Below are 20347 nucleotides of genomic sequence, written 5' to 3'. Positions count from 1 at the left end.
CACATCTCTGTACTTCACATCTTCCTCTTCGCTTCCTCAGGATCGCCACCATCGAGGTCCAGATCGCCAAACTGGACAGCGAGGCTTGGCCGGGGCTGCTGGACCCGGAGCGAGACCGTCTCATCCTCATCAACGAGAAGGAGGAGCTGCTGAAGGAGCTGCAGTACGTCAGACCTCGGCAACGCCTGGAGCCCAACGATGCCGAGAAGCTGGAAACGGAGAAGAAACGTCTGGAGAGAGACCTTCAGGCAGCCCGAGACAACCAGAGCAAGGCTCTGACCGAGAGGTGGGAATATACGTTAATTCAACACAGAACAGGAGAACTTTTTATTGTGTTAGAAGTTAGAAAACTTCAGATCAGAAAAAAGACTTCGAGGCCTTAATTTTTTCAACCAGGTCCCACTCTTTGCTCCTGTCTTATGAAATGGATGTGTGAAGAGTTCCTCTGTCTTATGTGTAGGAGCAGCTTTTGTTTTTTAAATAAGAAGCTAGTTTTGTCAGCTACTGTTGAGCAGTTTCTGCCAAATCAGCATACGGCGACTCCCAACTGAGGCTCTGACGGCCACCACCAACTGTCTCACCCAGAATCTTCCAAGCTTCTTGTTTACTGCACCACATGTTCATAACTTGGCCATGTTCAGCCTGAGAAGCTTTATATACTGTAGACGAAAGAAGCTAAACTCCGGCTACTTACAGAAAAAAAACATTTGTGCATTCAGCAGCAACAAACTTAATTTACATGTAGCAGACGCTTTTGTCCAAAGCGACTTACATTAATTCACACACAAGGTGCCGACAAGCTTCAGTATTTTACCCAAGGACACTTTGTCATGCAGACCGGAGGAATAGAACCAGCGACCTACCGATAACAAGATGCTGGCTCGACCCCTGAGCATCACCCGGCCCACGTTTTATATTTCATAAGTGTTATGGCTACTCTGAGGGGACACACTACTTTATTCTGCTCTCTGGTGTCGGCATAAATAAAACACCAAAGGGTAAGGACAGAAATTAAAGGTCTGGTGACATCAGCTGACTGTAAAAACCAGCAGCAGCTCTGTTTTTCTACTACGAGTGTGAAGGTTGTGACAGAGAAGGTTAGAGCGGGTGATGACAGCAGCGAGACGAGTGTGACTGTGATCATTATTGTCTCATCTGCTGATGAAACCACTGACCTTCTACTGCTGTTTGAATCCTTCGACCTTTAGAGTCGTCAAACGTCCACCATGATTATTAAGAAGCAGAGACGAACATGACCGTCCTCCTCTCCTCTCCTCTCCTCTCCTCTCCTCTCCTCTCCTCTCCTCTCCTCTCCTCCTCCTCCCCCTCTCCCTCGTCCTCTAACAGGACTCTTGTTGTTCGGTGTGCAGGTCAGACTCGACCTGAGCTCAGTCTCTCTTTGTATCTCGTCTCCTGTTCCTGAAACCTGAGAGGCTGCGTAGCCAGTTCACAAAAGAAACCCCTTGTCGTCCACCTACACACCTGCACAAAGCAACACACACACACACATTTATGTATTCAGTGTGTGCAGGTTCTGAAGATGTTAATTCCTCTGAATCAGAGTCCTTGAGCGCGTCTGAGTAATTAGTTTTGGAGGTGTTAAAGGTGTTATCAGGTGTTGTGGTGAATTAGACCTCCACTCAGATTGATGTTGGCATTGTGTGAGTTTGTAATGAGAATTTCAAAAGTGCCCTTTTCTCTAAAAAATAAATAAATAAACCTGTAACCAAACTAACAGCAGATGGAGGCAGATGTTGGTGAAACCCACACAGTCCTGAAAACGAACTCTAATCAGGTAAAAGTGGTGCGATTTAGTGAAATGTGAAACGTAGCACAGAAGCTGCGTTTACCTGGTGCTGAACAGTTCATCAAATCTTATTTTCAATCAGTGTTTCTGCCCGCATGCAAATATGAAACAATCCATGTCAAACCACAATTGTGCCACCTTCAGTTTTAGTGAAGATGTTCTCGTTTTGTCCCGTGTTTTATAAATTCAGGGGTTCCTTTACTGCACAGCAGCATGTTATCGCCCCTCACTAAAAGGCCATTATTATAATTTTAATGTTAAAAGTAAGCTAAATTATGATTAAAGTTCAAGGAGATCTACTGTTATAGAGCAAGATTCTTCTATTTTCCTCAAAACTTTTTACAAAGGAGCCAAAGTTCTCCAAAGAAAATTTAGCAGAAAAAGAAGTAAAAATCTAAATAAAATAGAAAAAAACTGTTCTTGTTTGTATGTTGTATGTTTTACACAAATTGGGAATTATAAACTTGTATCACTTTTTGGCTGGAATCAAAGAACAGACACTTGTCACTATTAGTAAGATAGAAACAGGAAACACGGTAACAAAAGGCAGAGTTGATATGAACACAGACACCAGCAGACATCTGAAACCTGATCAAAGGCTTCCTCTCTCTGGCCTGTTTCCATTCAAACCATAGATCACAGTAGCAGCTGTTAGTGGACTGGTTACCTCCCAACAAAGCTCCTACAAACAGGTGACACCGCCGTCACCTGAACACAAAGCAGCTGCTCACAATAACCGACACATCGCTGCCGTCGTGTCAGATTTGTTCGCTTTTTTGTAAAGTGTTCACACCTCCAGCGGTAGCAGGGACGGAGGATTATGTTCAGTGTTTTTTTTTTTTTTTATTATTTTCTAAATGTGAACGTGACTCATGTTCAGCCTGGAGGCAGATGGAATTGATGAGATGAAAACATTTCTTTACACCTGATGGATAAATAATGAACTAGAACGTTTGATTCTTGTTATTTTTCTCCTTTCAGGCTGCGACTTCACTGTAAGAGGAACAAGCTGGTCAGAGAGCTGGAGGAGATGGTTCGACTGGCATCATCACTGCACACTCAACTCAAAAGGTTTGTTTGTCTCGTCCTGTTTGAAACAACTTTGGTGCTATCACTGTAGTTTTGTTCCCATCTTTTCGATCAGCTGTGTTAACATTGCACTCGCACTCACAACATCACTAAGTAATGTTCAATAATGTTGAATAAAATATGCTAGTGCGTTTATTTTCTACCCAGCCATTTACTTTATTAATCATTTAGTTCAACAGATTTTTTTACAGGGTCGTTGACTGTCGGATGATTCACAGAGAAAGAGTAATTTAGCCATCAGAGAGCCAGCTGAGCTCTGAAGGGTTTAACCTTTAATGACCAAACATTTGCTTAAGATGAAAGTAACTTTTTGGATTTCAGTCGTGATCTCGCCACAAATCAAATTTTCCAGGCCGACCCCCGAAGCATCCTCGGGAGTTACACTTGTATGAGAGCTGACGCAAGGCCGCTGTAAGAGTCGTACGAGTTCCAGAACCGTTTAATATTCAGCAGTCCTGGTTTTTAAGTTCAACAGCGTTCATCCGAAAAGTCTAAAAGCGAAATAAACGGCGTCAGTCAGTCTCCTCCTCAGGCGAGGTTCTCTCCCTGCTCCTTGTTCGCCCGGTCGTCCTCCTCGTCTGATGGAAATCAAAAGTGTCCCCGGCAGGCGGGAACTCCTCTCAGTCCGCGCTAACGAGCCCTCCTGCTTTAATTAGAGAGCTGCTTGTAGTCAGGAGTGTGTGAGGAGGCGGCAACAGAGGACAGACCAAGAAAATGACTCGACTCTCCTCTCCTCCTGAAAGCTGTCCCTCAGGTTCAATATTTAATGTGTATTTCAGACTCTCAATTTGTTTTGAAGCTTTTAAATGGCGGTGAACGTCTCGCCTGCTGGGCTGGGAGATATGAAGAAGAAGAAGACGAAAAAAAACATCTCAATAACTAAAAAGTCTTCCAGAGGACGTCCAATTACAGCCTAATAAGACAAGTTCATAATCCTCCTCCTCTCATATGTAATGTAATGTAATGTCCACTGTGCTTTACATAATGATACATGGCTTATACAGATTGATAATGAGAACACTTCCACAGCCAGCAGATTGATTTATAAGTAGTTTGGCCCTTGAAATCATCCTGAAAGCACAAATATATACTGTCCAGCTCATCCAGTCGTCCACTTGGAGGTAGACAAGATATTCAAGTTCTGTCACGAATTTGCCAAAGTCTGCACTCCTGTTTTCCCCGACATGTTTGACGTGTTGACAGCAGTGAAAAGTAAAAGTGGAGAAGAGCGAGGAGAAAGGAGGGTAGAATATGAGACGAGAGGAAACAGCAGAGCGATGAACTCACGTCCGCCTGCAGCGTCGCTCCCAGCTTTACTCGCCTCGTAGATTTCTTTTACTTTCATCTTCAGTTTTCTTCCCTCAGAGTATCATTGTTTTTTTTCTGTAACTCGGATGTCTTCTCTCTGACCTCTTCTCGTAACTTCTGTCATTCGCTTTTAATTAGTGTGTTCATGCTCTTATCAAAGTAACTTACAAGCCGGTTCCAACAGCAGAACAAAGCAGATACGATCTCACAGATCTTCAGGGGTTTCTCACAACAAAGACTCTTCAGGGATCTTTCAAACATTTCTTTAAACTTTTTCAACAGTTTTAACAACAACCAGTAATAAAGAAGTGCAGGGGTCGACATCCTTTTCATGTTTATTTCACTTTTAGTTGCTGGTCAGAATGAGAAACACCAACTTTTGAACAATATAAAAGACTTGGATATTAACAGGTGCTGTGCAAAGTAGACGGCAGCGGCGAATGTAGCGTCTGTTGTCCGACTGCTTAACGATTAAAAGAAAAAGCAAACTGAAATTTAAATATCGATTTTCATACCAATTCTGAATATTTGAAACGGTGTCATTGTTCATTTCTCAACAACGATACACTCGTACCTGCTGCGCTTTCTTGCTTTCTCTCTTCTGCAGCGTCCACATCAGCTGTGTTCAAGAGTAAATTAACTTAGTTGCTGTTGTTCTTAACATATAGGACATAAAAGTTATTATCGTCATCCTTTTTATCGTCATCTTAAAAATCTAAAATATTCTGCTCTGTATGTTGTATCAGTTTTTATTTTTACAAGGTGTTGTATCAAACTTTGAGATTCTAATATTTTGACAACACTCGTGATAACAGTTAGTAAATAGATGTGATAAGTTGATTTGTCATCAACTCTGTCTGTCTGTCTCTCCTCCAGCCTGTCGGCCAGCACTCTGTCCTGTTCGTCCGGCAGCAGTCGAGGCTCTCTAACGTCCAGCCGCGGCTCGCTGGCCACCACCTCCAGCCTGGGCTCCACCTCCTCCCTCAGCTTCACCGACCTCTATCTGGAGCAGCCCGAGCTGGCTGACCCGGACTTCCAGAACAAGCTGGACAGCCTCCTGCAGGAGGGCGGCCAGGCAGGCTACCGCCCCTCTAGCTCCATCACCACCATACATGAACACGAAGTGGTGACGGGCAGCGGAGGGAGGGACGCTGGGAGGCCTGAGGCCAAAGCGGGTGGGGTGGGAGGTGACGCGGCGTGTTCTGCCGGTGGAGGTGCAGGAGGAGGAGTGGAGTCCTCCAGGATTCAGGCGCTCAGGCTGTCAGAAACCCCTCGCTCCATGAGCTCTTTATCCCCACGGTCGTCTCTTTCCTCGCTGTCGCCGCCGTGCTCGCCGCTGGTCACAGACACTAGTTTCCTGTCTGGAGAGACATTCGCAGGCCAGACGGGACCAGGCGGGTTGAGCCTGGACCTAGAGCTCCAAAGCAGGCTGGCAGAACTTGAGCTCAGCCTGGACTCTCAGGAGCAGCTGCAGGAGGAGCACAGGGGTCCCAGGGGTCTGGAGGAGAAGCAGAACCATAAGAACACGCTGGGCGAGGAGGTCAAAGGTAAACAGGAAGCTTCATTTATTCTGTTTTCATCATCATTCATCATCGCAATCTTCACTGCAGAAAGTCCAAAAACAAAATATTGCACCATGTTCTGACTTGACATTCTATGACTGTCTGAGAGTCTCTTATCCTCCCAGCAATCATGTTTCGTCTCAGCGGCAGTAAAACTCTGTTTGCATAATAACTCAGGAGGGCTGCGAGATAATGTCTCGAATCATAATCCCAGTTAATAACACGAGAGCGATAATCAGGATGAATTATCTGCAATTAAATGAGCCGCAATAAGAGAGCGAGGAGAGCGAGGAGGCGGTAGAGATGCTGGTGATGTAACAGCTTCATCTGTGTTACACTAGACGTCACAGAAAACACTCAAACTTTATTGGAGAGCTGGAAACCTCCTCATCCTCCTCGTGTGTGTGTGTCTGTGTGTGTGAGGAGAAATGTAATAGTGTGTGTGAAACCTGACTGCTGGTGGGAGCAGTGAGGAGAGGGGAGGTGAAGGTTAGAGAGGCGTTATATTACAGCCTGGATTGTATCAGGGTTAACATACAGTAGTACAAAGTAATCATGAGATTAATTGAATTAAAGTGAAGTTAAATGGAAATGAAAAACATTAATAGGAAAGAGCTTTGATTGTGGTTGTTTGTTCTGCAGTTATGGTGTTGCACGGATGGTGTTTGGATAAGTGGATTTATCGATGTTTATTTCTGTTTTTTACCCGTACCCCTCGTATTCCAGCGTCTCCTCGCCCCTCAGAACAGAGTAACAACAGAGTAGTGGTTGAAACCTCCCTCCCATGAAATCGGATAATCCTTCAAGACCCTCATTCATCAACTGGACATTTTCAAAATGCCGTCTGCAACTGCGGTGTTTCTCTCGCGCTGTGTCTCGATTTGTTGCGTCCATAAAATGAGTTAAAGCCGACGTGTAGTAACGGTCAGCTGAAGTGTGGACGGAGCTCACTGCAGCTGAACGTGACTCAGGTTCCTGTCGCAGCCTCAGGTGAAAGGTGGACGTGGTGTCTGGTTTCCTGTTCACTCTCCATCCCTGCTGCCAGACTCAGACAGCACTGACACTACTGCCCCCCTTCTTTTATTCAGTCAGGCCAGTTTGTTGGCAGCTCGCGTGACGTCATCCCGTCGCACAAAGGTAGATTGTTTTTACCCAGGAACCGTTTAGCATTGTGCTGATTCAACTAGAACAAAAGAGTATTAAGTCTAGTTCGCTGTCTTTGAATCGGTCTTCACATCGGACTCCCTGGGTCATATTTCATCACCTACACCTGTAGAAAACAGAAATGCTGCTCCTTCTGAGTACAGGTGTTGAGGAGGATGTTCTCCCTCACAGGCTGCCTCTTCTGCACAGGCTGTCTTGTGTTTACACTGCAGACCTCACCAAGATAACCTAATTACATCTCATAGCACTAAACAAACATATTCTATGCGTGAAGTGTTGACAGAGGGTTTGATCAGTGTCAGCTGCATTGAAGTGATGAGTTACAAATCTGTTTTCCTTCGGCTCACCACTCTTTGATCGGCTCTTTTAGACATTCAGGGTCTTTAGTGTGTTAGAAGTTCTGTAGGTACGACCCTGATGAAGGTTGAGTCAATATGCTTGACTAAATGAAGGTTTTTATTCCAACTTCTGTCCTCGCTGTGCCTGAAGAACGTTTTCTTTTCTTTACGAGAAATTCAAGGTGTCCTCCGCTGACTATGTGAAACTATTCATTCCATTTTAAATGCTTCGATTCACACGCATGGACACAAAACCACACACACACACACACACATTCAGACAGTGTATGTAATGTATTCTGCTTCATTTGTCAACCTTATTTTATTTAATTTATATCATAAGATGTCTTGTAATTCTCTCTTCAATCTTCAACATCGTGTTGTTAGTCAGTCTTTTAATGTTAGAGGATTCAAATTAAGTTGTTTTGCCTTTTTCTGTATGTCTGTTATCGTCAACAAAGAATGGTTAAGCTAAAAATGTGTTAGTCCGTCTCTTACATCCTGACTTCCTCAGCTCCAGTCCTTTCTAAATAAAGCCATATCTCAACCACATTTTCCTCCTTCCTGTTGTCTTCAGACTCGGCTCCACAGCTGCGAGGGACGGGGGCGGGGCCAAAGAAGATGGGCGTGACCTCAGCGGTGTCAGACGAGTCCGTGGCCGGTGACAGCGGCGTGTACGAGCCCTCAGAGCGCAGGTACGACACATTTTTGTCCACAGTACATTTTATGGGGTGAACAGCCCGGATCGTGAGTCTCGCTGATGCTTGACATTTAACACTTTAGATCGCCTCTAAAGTTATTTGTCAAATTATGATATTTTGGAGGTGCTGTCATAAGTTTAAGAGAGTTGAAATGGTTCTGAAACCGAGAACAAAGCTGCAATACAAACTTCGACGGTCTCGGGTAAAAACCTTTGTACGTATACTTTTCTGGTGATGTTACATCGCTGTTCCACAGCCCTGGAAAAATAAATATTTACAGTCTTATTTTCCATGATATTTTGTTTCTAAGTAAGTGTGTCCGTGTGTTTGTGGTTCCTCCAGGCCGGGCCTTCCTCCAGACCTCCTGCTGGGCTCCTACGAGGAGCGGTTGGCGCTGGGCTGCTCTCAGGTGCAGCTCGGCTTCCGTTACGAGTCCAGAGACCAACGCTTCACCATCTTCGTCATGCAGCTGTCCAACTGCAGCGCCCTCTGTCTGCCAGCTGACCAGAAAATGTACGTCCTCCTCTTTCCTCTGCTTATTATCTGACACTTGTTTACTGAGTGATTTAGGTGCAGTGCAGGAGAACAAGATGAAAAACTGTTGGTACAGATAAGAAACAGAATCATTATATAAACAAGCAGTTTGAATATTCAGGACTGGTCATCACTGTGTGTTACAGGTAAAGAGTGCAGTGTTTACTTTGCCTCAGGTGCCTCGTGCTGCTTTGCATGCTTAGTGTCTGTTTGCTCGTGTAGGAGAGGAACTTTATTTACTAGTGCTTGTTATGTTAACACGGGGAGAAGTGGCGCAAATAACTTGGAACTGAATACAAATAATCATCAAGTCTTTACAAGCAGCAAGTTACACAAATGCAAAATACAGTATTTTCAGACAGGGGACCAGTGGACGTCTCGTTTGACTTATCAACCTTTAACTTCAGATGTGATGCGTCATATGAAACATCCTCGTGGTGACACTCTCCCTGCTTCTCCTGCAGGTATGTGCGTTCGGCCGTGCTGCCCTGCGTGGAGGCGACACGCTGCCTGTTCCGGACACGCGGCTCTCTGCCTCAGGACGTCGTGGAGGTCAACGAGGTGTTCGGCATGCAGATATCCCACAGTGCACTGCGGCAGAAGACACTGAGAGTCGACGTCTGCGTCACCAGCAAGTCGGGCCACGAAGAGTGTCTGGTTAGTGGAAGACTTCTCTCTGGTTTTTACATCCCGGCTGAAGAAAACATGTTTTAAATGATCGTTATGTTCATGTTTTTAATGAGCTGTAGTGTTATTCTGTTAACACACCTCCATCTTTCCTCTCTCCTCCTCCTCCTCCTCCTCCTCTCTGCCCCCCTGTCCTCCTCCTCCAGGCGGGAGCACAGATCAGTCTGGCTGATGTCAGCTGTTCGGAGGAGAGATGCACTAAGTGGTACAACCTGCTGAGCCGTGCCTACATGCCCGAGATGAACAACAAGGACAAAGAGAGCCGAGCAGCCGGCAGCTCTGACAGGGTACAGACACACTCTCATACAGTACGAGCCCACACTGTCATTCAGAGTGACATCCAGATGCTTTAAATACACCTCGGAAACTTTACTTTAAAAAAGTATCCAGTAAACCTGCTGCTGCGTGTTACTAGTGAGGTCTTTTATTGAACCAGAGATTTATAATTCTCAAATATTTGCTCTAAAATGTCCTGATTGAATGAAAGCTTTTCTCTCTGTCAGAATATCAGTGGATGCATGTTTAGATCGTTTCAGTCGGGTAGAAAAATAGTTTGAATTCAGGAAGAAATGTGTCAAAAAGGTAAAAGAGTTTATATGAAATGATAATAAGATACACATACATATTTTTGGGTTGAAGATTTCCCTGCAGAACATTTACTCCTGCAGTGTGATGTTAAGAAAAATGATTATTAAGAAAATATAGAAAACATTGTTTAAACATCTTTTCTCAGTTCAGTTTTCTGTCTGCTTGTGGTTGTTTTCCATTTCTAAGTTATTGATTATTAAGCAAAAATAAATGAGTTACCTTGCCTTGTTTGTATGCAGAAATCAAAATCAATGATGGAAATCACTGAATTCATAATAAATTAATTTTAAAGTGTTTTTATAGATGTTTATTTAATATTTTTCAGACGCTGAAGCATCTTTTATAAAACAGTCGGGCCAGCAACAATTCACAAACAGACGAGAAATAATCCATCTACACTGCCACAGAAGTTCAGTTGTTTAGAAGTTATTTAAACGTGTGTGTGTGTGTTTCAGACTCCAGTGATCTCCAGTGTTTCCACAGTCGGAGCTCCAGACGATGACGAGTGGTGAGTTATTTTATGATTCCAGATCTTCATCGTACATCTTCACACGGCGTGTCACTTTAATCTAGTGATTAACATGCCGTGTCACTGTCTGAATCAGGTCTTTGATGCTGCTTTACGACTCTGACAGCTTCACTCACTGTATTCATTTGTCAAAGGACGAGTGACGTACATTTTAACACACTCGGCGCTGGAAAGTAACTAAGAAACTTCACTTCAGTATACATTTGTGCTACTCAATACTCACTTCACTACATTTATTTACAGCTACAGCTACTATTTGGTTTTCAAATTAAGCTTTAACATTAAAAGAACATCTGGTAAACAAAGCTTTCTACAGCCGACAAACACACAGAGACAGAATGTCACCCGGCAGGTTCACACTGTAAATAAAGCTGCTTAAATTTCAGATACACCTCCCCCCTTCTCTAAGTAACACCTTTCCTCCTCCCTCTGTCCTCCAACAATCCCCAGGTGCCCTGAGGTTATAGTGCCCTCAATGCACACACACACACACACACACACACACACACACTCACACACACACACTCTCACACACACACACACACACACACACACACACACCTATACGAACATACGTTGGCATTTCCTGAGCGGGGGATGTAAAAGAAAGGACAGAATATCTCTGAATATTACCGCCTTGTTCGACAGCTCATGACATGTTATAGTGCTAATGGAGAGTAAGTGTATCTGTAGGTGACAGACCAATAATTTAGCGTCGGTGTGACGTACTTTACTCTGTCATTACAGAGACAGGTAGGTAGTCAGAAGGGACATTTAGATTACAGTAATCAGTGAAACCCTTTTCTTTTTGTATTGAACGAGAGAAGCAAAACCTCGCAGGTGTTAAATTCTGTCCAATCACAAGCAGCCAAACAGAAGTTTTGGAGAGATAGAAAATCTAAATCATAACTTCAGTCGGACACGAATGAGAATGAGTAAACAGAAAAGTCATGGAGTTCATCGTCTAACTGCGTTTCCATCGTCAGGCACGGCGACCCTCTGGAGGACGACTTGTTTGATGACGAAGATGGAAACGGCGAGGGAGGGGAGGGGCCTCTGGAGGAGGAGGTCGAGTTTTATCCTGAGAGCAGCCAATGGGAAAGAGATCAGGAGGAAGAGGAGAAGGTGACCAGACCTCCTCCTCCTCCTCCTCCTCCTCCTCCTCATCCTGCAGCAGCAGCAGCAGCAGCAGCAGCATCCATCACAGAAAAGGTAACTCGAGGGATTTTCCTCTGATTAATGACGATGACAGAGGAGAAGTGTTTGGTGTAGGTGTTGTGTTGTATTGTATTTCTTCTTTCCTTGGTTGACTAGAAAAGAAATCAACATATTTCAGTGCAGCTACAAGCAGTAAAGAAAATGTTGTATTAAAAAAAGGAGGGGCGGCAGGTTTCGAAGTCAGTCCTGTAGAACATCTTTCACAGACGTTTAACAATCATACGGAGAATAATCCGTCAGGCACAAAGGAAAATACACCCACTGGAGCAGTAAAACGGGCTGTAATTGAGTCGTTCTTTGTATTGTCACTGTATTACTTTCCTGCTCTCATCTCCTACAGAGTTAAAGCTGCTGTTTGTTTTGAATGTTTTGACTTCCCACTTTCAGTTGTTGGTTAAAGCAGATTTTTTGAAAAGCTTTTCATCGCCTCGTTCTCTTTGTGCAGGTCAACAAGGAGACGAGCATGGACAACCTGTTGCCGTCCCACCACGGCTCGGTGGTCCGACCGAAGGAGCGCCGCCCGGACGTCCACCAGCAGATCCCCTTCATGAGAGGGAACACCATCATCCGCTCCAAGACGTTCTCCCCTGGACCTCAGAGCCAGTACATCTGCAGGGTGACTCACACTCACAAACGCTATGAAACATCAGAGAGTAAAAGATCTGATGAATATTCAGTGAGGTATGTGAACTGATGTTTGACTCTCTGCTGTTTTTTTTTTGGCCTTTCAGATAAACCGCAGTGACAGCGACAGCTCCACGCTCTCCAAGAAGTCTCCGTTTGTCAGAAACGCCTCTGAGAGACGCAGCATGCGCATGAAGAAGGTAAAACGTCACTTCTGTCTCTTGATCCTTCTCTCAGGGTCTCTTAACCACGTGGTCATTAGATTATCGATTTCTGAGTTAATGAGGTGCACCACGAAGGCACCATGTCCCGGTCAGAGCACCTTCAATGTTCAAAGCACTGTAGCATTCAGAGTTTGAGGCTTGCACCTGAATGCACCATGATGGATGAATTTATGGAGATAAAATGCGTCCGAGACGTTCCGCCTAGTTTCTTATTAAATGATATTCGTACAAACTGACAGTGCAGCAGAGATTTATCTCACCAAACGGGAAACATGCCCACATTTGGAGCCTGGCAGACTCAGTTTCTGACATATTGTTATAACTGCATTTACACTAGTTATAAAAAACATCAGTGTGTAAAGTTTTGTACGTGTTCAGGCATCTTCATTTCCATAAATCATGATTCCTTACGATAAGAAAGTCGGGTACAAACATCCATCTGTGATCATTTAATATCAGCAGTTGTAAGTGTCTCATCAATTAGCATTTTATTTGTGTATATTTCTTAATTTTGATGTTTTTTACACCCCTGAACACTTTTTGTCTGATGTTTTTATGCAGTATTTTTAGCTGGAATGACAAACATGAGCCGGTTTTGTGGCGTGAAAGACGAAGCAGGGTCTTGACACTCTGCAGTATATCTCAGCGTGCTCCTCTCCAGCGGTTTGACTCTGTTCCAGCTTCTGTTATCTGCTGTATATCTCCTCTCATCTTCCTGCTTCCTGACAGTTTAACAGTGATGTTAAACCTGCAGGTTTACCGACCACATTAACTGTCGTCTCTGTTCTCTAGAGAGAGAGTCGGGGAGCCCATTTGCATTTTTTGAGTCTTAAAACCTCCCAACCACTCTCAGTGAAGTGACTCTTAATATTTAATAAACGTCTGAATGTTTAATGCAGCTTTGACATTTGCCAGCGTCTGTTAATTTAAAGGCAGGAAGCAGAATCTCTTCCAGTGTCCCTCCTGGGGCTTGATTTATACACAGAGTACATGCTGGTGAGTGATAACTGTACACTGAGGTGACTTTAAGGCCCTTTGCAGACGAGTCTCGGATGCCGTATAGATCTTTAGAATAACTGATAATGAAAATAACTGTGTCTGCAGTGTATAACTGTGTCCCTCCCTGTCCTCCCTACAGCCTCCCGTGCAGGTTAAAGGTCTGGACGGACTCCTGCGGACGTCCCTGGACCTGGAGCTGGACCTGCAGGTGTCTCGGACGCGGCAGGCCCGGCTGACGCAGGAGCTTCGGGTCCTACGGGAGCTGAAGACGCAGCTGGAGACGGCGAGGCAGCAGGGCCAGAGAGAGCTGCCGGCCTGGGTCCAAGAAGACGAACGCTTCCGGCTCCTCCTTAAACAAGCCGAGAAACAGGTGAGTGACTGTCCACCTGCTGAGGTTTTCACTCCTGTGCCTCGGAGAGTTTGCTTGAACATCTCTGTGCATCCTGGTTATTTTTAGACTCGTGAGGAGCAGCTGCAGGAGAAACGAGTGGAGAAGATGATGAGGGCAGCAGCGAAGGACGTCCACAAGATCAGGGGCCAGAGCCGAAAGGAGGTCCCCGAGGTCCAGACCTTCAGGTGGGAGAGACAACAGACGAGGGGCCCCTGAATATCCATTCGTTAATGGTCTTGGATGTTTAGAGCTAACAGGCTAATGATAATGTTAGCTTCTCCAACAAGCTAACGTCAGTGTTAGCTTCCCCAACAGTCGAAACAGTCTTGGTATTTTCTCGTCTTTGTCAGGGGAAAAAACAGTAGTAGACATTTTTCATAAATGAAACCAACACTTTGGTCTCTTCATATTTAAGATCTCACTGTTTTCAGCTCACTGATGTGTTTCCTGTGTGGTTTCAGAGAGAAGATGGCCTTCTTCACACGAGCAAAGACCAGCATCCCCGACCTGCCGGCCGACGACGTGTAGAGAAGCATTTCAAAGTATTTCCCCTCCTGAGTCTTAACCTGCTGTTCTCCAACACACATGAAGCAAACGTTTGGCGGTGTTATGAAGAATTTTAAATAATAATGATGATGATAATAATAATAATAATATGTTTAGTAGAAAGAAACAAACACTCAAAACCGTGAAGAAGCAACACATTTTTAAAGAGCTCGGCATTTCTAATGTGGATAGTCTTTCGTTTGTAAATTAGTGATAGCACTGCTAGAGCTTTTTTGTTTTTAATACTTCACCTCTCTCTCTCTCTCTCTCTCTCTTCCACTCTGTTTATTGTGTCTCTGTTACTAACAGGCTGTTTATAGGCTCTTAGGTGTTTTAAATCATTCCAGCACAAAGTCACACAGCTGCACGTGTGCATACAAGCAGTTTTGTACTAAATATGACACATTTGGACAAAAAGAATATGTAAATGTATATTGATAGCACAACACAACACAGAAGAATCAAAGGTACTACAGAAAAACAAAACAAATGCCTACATTTAAGAGATATTTCATATTGACCGTCGATAAGTGTTTTTTTTAAGAACTTTGTACGCAGACAAACATCTGCCGTATACGATGTTGACAGCACAGGTGGTTGTACATTAGCATCATCAGCATGCCGATTGTTTGAGTCGCACACGATACAAGAACACGAGAGGAAAAACTGGAGCTTTACTAAACATCACTACATGAACTGGATCCGATTATTCAAGAGCGTTTTTCTGAGGTCGCACACAGTCGCCACTCGTCAGCGTGTAGGAACAGCACTAACTCTCACTAACACTCAGGTAGTTGTTCGGATAGTCTGCACTTTAAGAACCTTGAGGTAAACGTTTAAAATAAATAGATAAATAAATGAATTAAAAAAACGAACTTGATGTGGGTTTTTGGAAAGTTGAAAACGAAACGAATCCAAAAACCTTTGCCTCGCGATGGAACGATTGTTGATTGTCGAAACACACACAGACGTGAAGATCAAATGTATTTTGATGACTGTGAACTTCTTACTGATTGTATGACTAAAAGGAAGTGACTAAACGCCCCTCCCCCTCCTCCACCGTCACCCCCGACCAGCCAATAGGAAGACAGCAGTCCTGCTTTGCTCCTCAAGGCTCCTCGTCTTCCCTCTGATTGGCTGGTTGAAATATTTTCTGCCCTGATGACATTTGAACACTCAGTTTTTATAGTTTTCATTTCCGTCTGTTTCCGCTCTGTAACTGGATACACATCTGATACAACTGGATGTTAGCATGTTAGCATGGTGCCCCAGCAGAACTGAACACATCTCGTTTGTTTCTTCTTATCACGTCTGTAAAGCTGCACTTATTTTTCATCATGGTGTTTTTTTTATAATGTAAAAAAGGTCTCTTGATATCACCAGACTCCCTTAGAAAAATCCACAATTCTAAGAGTTAAACTGTTTGAGGAACAACTTAAAAACTTTGCGATACAGCTCCGGCAAATTCTAAGTGACTCTTACCTTCTTGTAAATTCAGCATTAAATACAAAACATTAAGTTGTTCATTTCCTTTGGAAAGTGTCAGAATGTTCCGGCCCGTCTGCTCGTGTCTTACCTGCCAACACACCGTTTCATCTGATTGCACCATTTACTTAAAATGTGTTGTGGAAGACATCATTTTATCGATGTAGACAAATACAGTACCCAATAAAACCTGCTTCCTTGTTGCCTGTGGAGAAATTCCCCTGACTCCCTTTAAAAATCACTAAATTCTGTGAGTTGTTGAGTTAAGAGAAACTTTATAAACTTTGTGAAACACTTTGTCTGATAAATTCCTAATTAATTAGTTTTTTGTTCATTCGGCAAATGTTATACCAACATTCAAAGTTATTTTCTCACTTTACTGTGATGCAGCCTTAACGACAATATAGCGACATCCAAAACATGAGAGGATAATATAAGAAAATATCAAGATTTTACATGTTCATGTCTTACTGTTCACTTTTCCTTCAAAGTTCTGCATAATGCTGGTTAGAGGTTGGAACTGTGAGGAGGTTGTTTTCTCTTGAGGAAGCTCTTAAAGTTATTTTATTACAGAGGAAAACACAAAAGTTCATAAGATGCTCTCTTCTGCCCCGAACGCCATAAATCTATAGATAACACAAACCTTGCTCTGTGACCTCGATGAGAAACCAGAAGCAAAAGAGTATTTTTCTCTTGTTGTTGAAGTGCAGAAAGCCGCCAGGAGTCAGTTCACCGTTTGTTCTCCGGTGTTGTGATTTACATTCAGCTCAGTGGAGATTTACTGACGTCTGATGTTGTTTCCAAGGCAACCGGACTTATAAATCAGCAGCAGACTTGCCGACTCCGGCACATCTCTTGTTTACTGGCTCTTTGTGTTTGGACCTGGAGGTTGGAGAAGTTCGTCCTTGGTGCTTGTGATTTTTTTTCACCTGCGTTAATGCAAAGACTTCTCTCCGGATCTCTTCACTGTGTACGTGAGGATGTTTTAGATGATGCTGTACTCGTGCAGACGACCTGAACGACCTGATGTGTTGAGATATTTCTAAGTCGATTTATCATACAGAGAGAAATCCAGCAGTGAGTATACACTGAGGTTCAGGTGAAGCACAGATGGAACAGATTGCATTTGTTTCTTATTATTTTTTCTTCCCTATGAAGAAGAACTAAGGAGCTTCTGTCTGCATAGAGTATGTTTGAGAGCCGGGAAATAAAGAAATCGGCAACAAAATTGATAAATAACTAACTTCTGATTATGAGCTGCATATTGAAGACGTACAAAAGAGATCACGACTTGCAGCGGCACTATAATCGTTCTGAAATCATTATCAACTCAAAACTTTCTCAAAAGAAAACACAGAAAAGATTTAAAACTCTAAACTGAAGTGATGAATCAAGAATCAAGGTTATTTATTAGTCCTGGCTCATCACTGGGGTGCATAACAAGATACTAATAGAAAAAAAACCACTTTGTTTAGGATGTTAAAACAAAAAGGTTGTTTATATACACCTACTGTCTGTCGTTTTATTGATGTTATTTCAAAGTGCAGACATATAATTCATCTAAATTGCATATTTGATGCTTTCATGTCTGATAAATATCAACTCTTTGATTAAGGTTAGGGTAAGGACGTGATTTACCTGTTGAAAAAAATGACAGCTTGAGTTTAATCCAGCCTGAGATGTCGCTGATAAAACATAAACATAAAATAAACACATCAGAAACATCGGCAACTAAACCACAGTTACTAAGGAATATGAAGAAAAGTCTGGGAAAATGTAGCAAACGATGCAGAATCAGACTGAATTACACCTGCTGGACACAAAATAATTCAATATTTTGAGCATCACAGATTGAAAACAAGAAAAATCAAGTGTCAAACAGAAAGAAACTATAAGAAAAATCAGAGAAACGTTTGAACCTCTGACAGAGTGAACAGTAAAAATGATTAAAGTTAATGCAGAGCGACGGATCAGAACAGGAAAAAGATGAAATATAGAGAAGACAGAGTGAAGCAGAGGCCGAAAACCTGGATTTTTATCTGTGTAAACGTTACAAAATGAGTTCCTCTCCTGTAAAAAGAAGAAACCTGACTCTCAGTGTGTTTCAGAGGTCACGAACACGTCGTCTCTGCGGCGTCGTCACTTCTTGCTGGGTCACCGTGCTCAACGCTGCGTATATGTTAGGTGCTTTGGATCAAGTGGCACAAAACCTTCACATAACCGTGTTTCCATTCCCGAGAATGTAGCCGATACAAACCTGACCGCTGCTGTCATTCCAGATGTTTCCCTGTTCGTAGACAAACAGCAGCTCAGCTCAGACTGGAGTTTGTTTCCTTTAGTGTCTGTATGTTCAAGACCAACAGAGGAAGTCTGTCTCCACTTCCTGTTCCTATTTTCACCCTCCGATCCTTCAGTGGTCTCCGAAAAGTCCCAAAAAATGAAATCAGCGTTTTGTTTCCTGATGATAAAAATACTGTAAATGTCTCAAATCCACCAACAGAGAAAGAAACATAGTCAGCACACGTTCAGGTAGAAGTAGGAATATTCTTTTTTTGCACAAGTGTCTATAAGAATAATAAATATCCCACAAACACTTAATAATGATAATCACACAAACACTACAGCGGCTCTTCGTCCTTTCGTCTGGGAGAAGACAAAGAAGGTGATGGTTGGTGGAAACTGAGTGGAATGCTGCGAGGACGTTCACTGCAGGAAGGAAATGTTTGATTGTGATCGATTATCAGTCTGAACAGTCGCAACAGAAGATCAATACCAAAGATTAAACACCTGAAGTACGCAAACAAATGTTTCAAGTAGTTTGTAAAATCTGCTCTGAGGTCAGATGAACGCAGTAATCTCAACAAATATCTGTAATGACAAAACAAACGTCAGCAGGTTATCAGTATGATCGGCCATCTTGTTACGACCTCTTGACCTTGTGCGTTGTGGAACAATTGACGTTGATCCTTTATTACAAAGCTTCGTCTCAAACCTGATGGAAGCACGAGGGTCCAAGAATACCTAAAATATATTAATTGATTAATTAAATAAAGAAAATGTTCAGTTGCCAAAACTTTGGTGGAAATCAGTAAATTGGAAAAGTTGTCCTGACATTTTGTTTGTTTTTCTTTTTCAAATGTCCAAAAGAATTCCAGCATAAATAAAAAAAATGTAAGGACTTTATTTGGAGGCTATTGCCCTCAAATATTATTACAGTTCCACTTGTTCCTAAATCCTGAGTTCAGACTTGAGGAAATAGATCCCCAAAATTTTATTTCCACACTTGGCCCCTCCGGGCTTCCGTCACCAGGCGACAGGACGAAGTCACGGTGTCCACGTCTTAACGACTCACTTCCTCCATCGTCACGATAAACTGACCCGACACAAAACACGTGTGAATTCTGATCCGACTGTTCAGACTGAAATCAGGCTGCCGTTAAACCAAACAACAAATAAAATATCACAATTCTCGTCCTCATTGTTTCGACATATCTCAGAATGCTGCGTTTCCTGCGGTGTGGACGCAGCCGTGTACTCTGACGGGCCCGAGGGTTTTACTGTAGCAGGAACGCTGTGAAATTAATGAAAGCCTTTGGAGTTACGTGAGAGGGTGTGCCTTCAGAGAGCAACATGTCAACTTTTATTTTTTTTTCTTTCTTTTCGTTGTCTTAAACCCGGCCACCACCGTCGTCGTCGTCTGATCCGAACGAAGCTGTTAATGTAGAGAAACGTTTGCATCGATTCTGATCCTAATGTGAACAGTTTGTTTGTAGAGCGAGTAGCCGTCAAAGAATAGGACTCGGGGTCGTCTGAGGAAGAGTACCGCCTGTTTATAAAGTGAACTTTGTCGTGATCGACCGAATGTTGTTTAACCTCGAAAATCAAGATGACTCGTTTATACGTAACAACATCTGGATGAAGGAATGTAGGTTTTTACTACGAGAATCACGATCATTCAGAGAAACACAAATGCTGTTAGTCTCAAATAATTCTGTTTTTTCATCATGTAGGTTGTGTTATAACTGTTTGTTTTCTGAAGTTCAAGTGCATTTTTTTTGTTTTTTCCTCATTTGATTTTTTTTTTATGTTCTAATGAATCTGTTTGTATTACGACTGGTGATGAACCTGGTAATGTGTATGGAGGCGGCTATGAGAAACATACAGCATGTATTTATTGCACTTTGTGATTTGGGTGTGCTTTTCCTGTTTTTTTTGTTTTTTTTTATTATTATTTTCTTTTTATCGCGAGAGTCCCGAAAAGCTGTGAATTTTATTCTCAGACACTGTACTGTCGACCAGAGTTGTAAATATTTCACCAGCACAAAAAAATACCAAACAAACAATATGTTTTGTAGTTTCACAACAAATAAAAAAAGTTCTTCTCTTCTATTTTCATGTGTTTTGTTGGTTTTTATTGTTCTACTTTTATTTGTTTCAGCGATGATTTGTTTCACATTTCCCTTTTTCAGGGAAAACTAGACTTTTTGACAGTGAACAAACTATTTATTTGTTTTATTTCAAAGTGAAAATAATACAGAAAAAACTACAAAAAT

The 20347-nt window shown here is 42.7% G+C and overlaps 1 protein-coding gene across 1 annotated transcript in view; it reads left to right on the top strand.

Moving 5' to 3' along the window:
- The window catches only part of wwc1 (WW and C2 domain containing 1), a 66061-nt gene extending 45878 nt beyond the window's left edge, over positions 1-20183 (top strand). Inside the window, exons 9-22 of the mRNA XM_030438493.1 lie at positions 41-286; positions 2789-2878; positions 5081-5751; positions 7846-7963; positions 8312-8482; positions 8968-9160; positions 9337-9477; positions 10234-10286; positions 11294-11519; positions 11971-12141; positions 12257-12349; positions 13512-13742; positions 13830-13948; positions 14225-20183. Of these exons, the coding sequence (XP_030294353.1) occupies positions 41-286; positions 2789-2878; positions 5081-5751; positions 7846-7963; positions 8312-8482; positions 8968-9160; positions 9337-9477; positions 10234-10286; positions 11294-11519; positions 11971-12141; positions 12257-12349; positions 13512-13742; positions 13830-13948; positions 14225-14291 (2590 nt within the window). The 3' untranslated portion in view covers positions 14292-20183. The remainder of the gene's footprint in view (positions 1-40; positions 287-2788; positions 2879-5080; positions 5752-7845; positions 7964-8311; positions 8483-8967; positions 9161-9336; positions 9478-10233; positions 10287-11293; positions 11520-11970; positions 12142-12256; positions 12350-13511; positions 13743-13829; positions 13949-14224) is intronic.
- The last annotated feature ends 164 nt before the right edge of the window (positions 20184-20347 follow it).

This window comes from Sparus aurata, chromosome 13 (assembly GCF_900880675.1).
Source record: "Sparus aurata chromosome 13, fSpaAur1.1, whole genome shotgun sequence".
In the NCBI taxonomy this organism is placed as follows: Eukaryota; Metazoa; Chordata; class Actinopteri; order Spariformes; family Sparidae; genus Sparus; species Sparus aurata.
The sequence above is the reverse complement of the archived record's forward strand: the minus strand, read 5'-3'. Positions and strand labels throughout refer to the sequence as shown.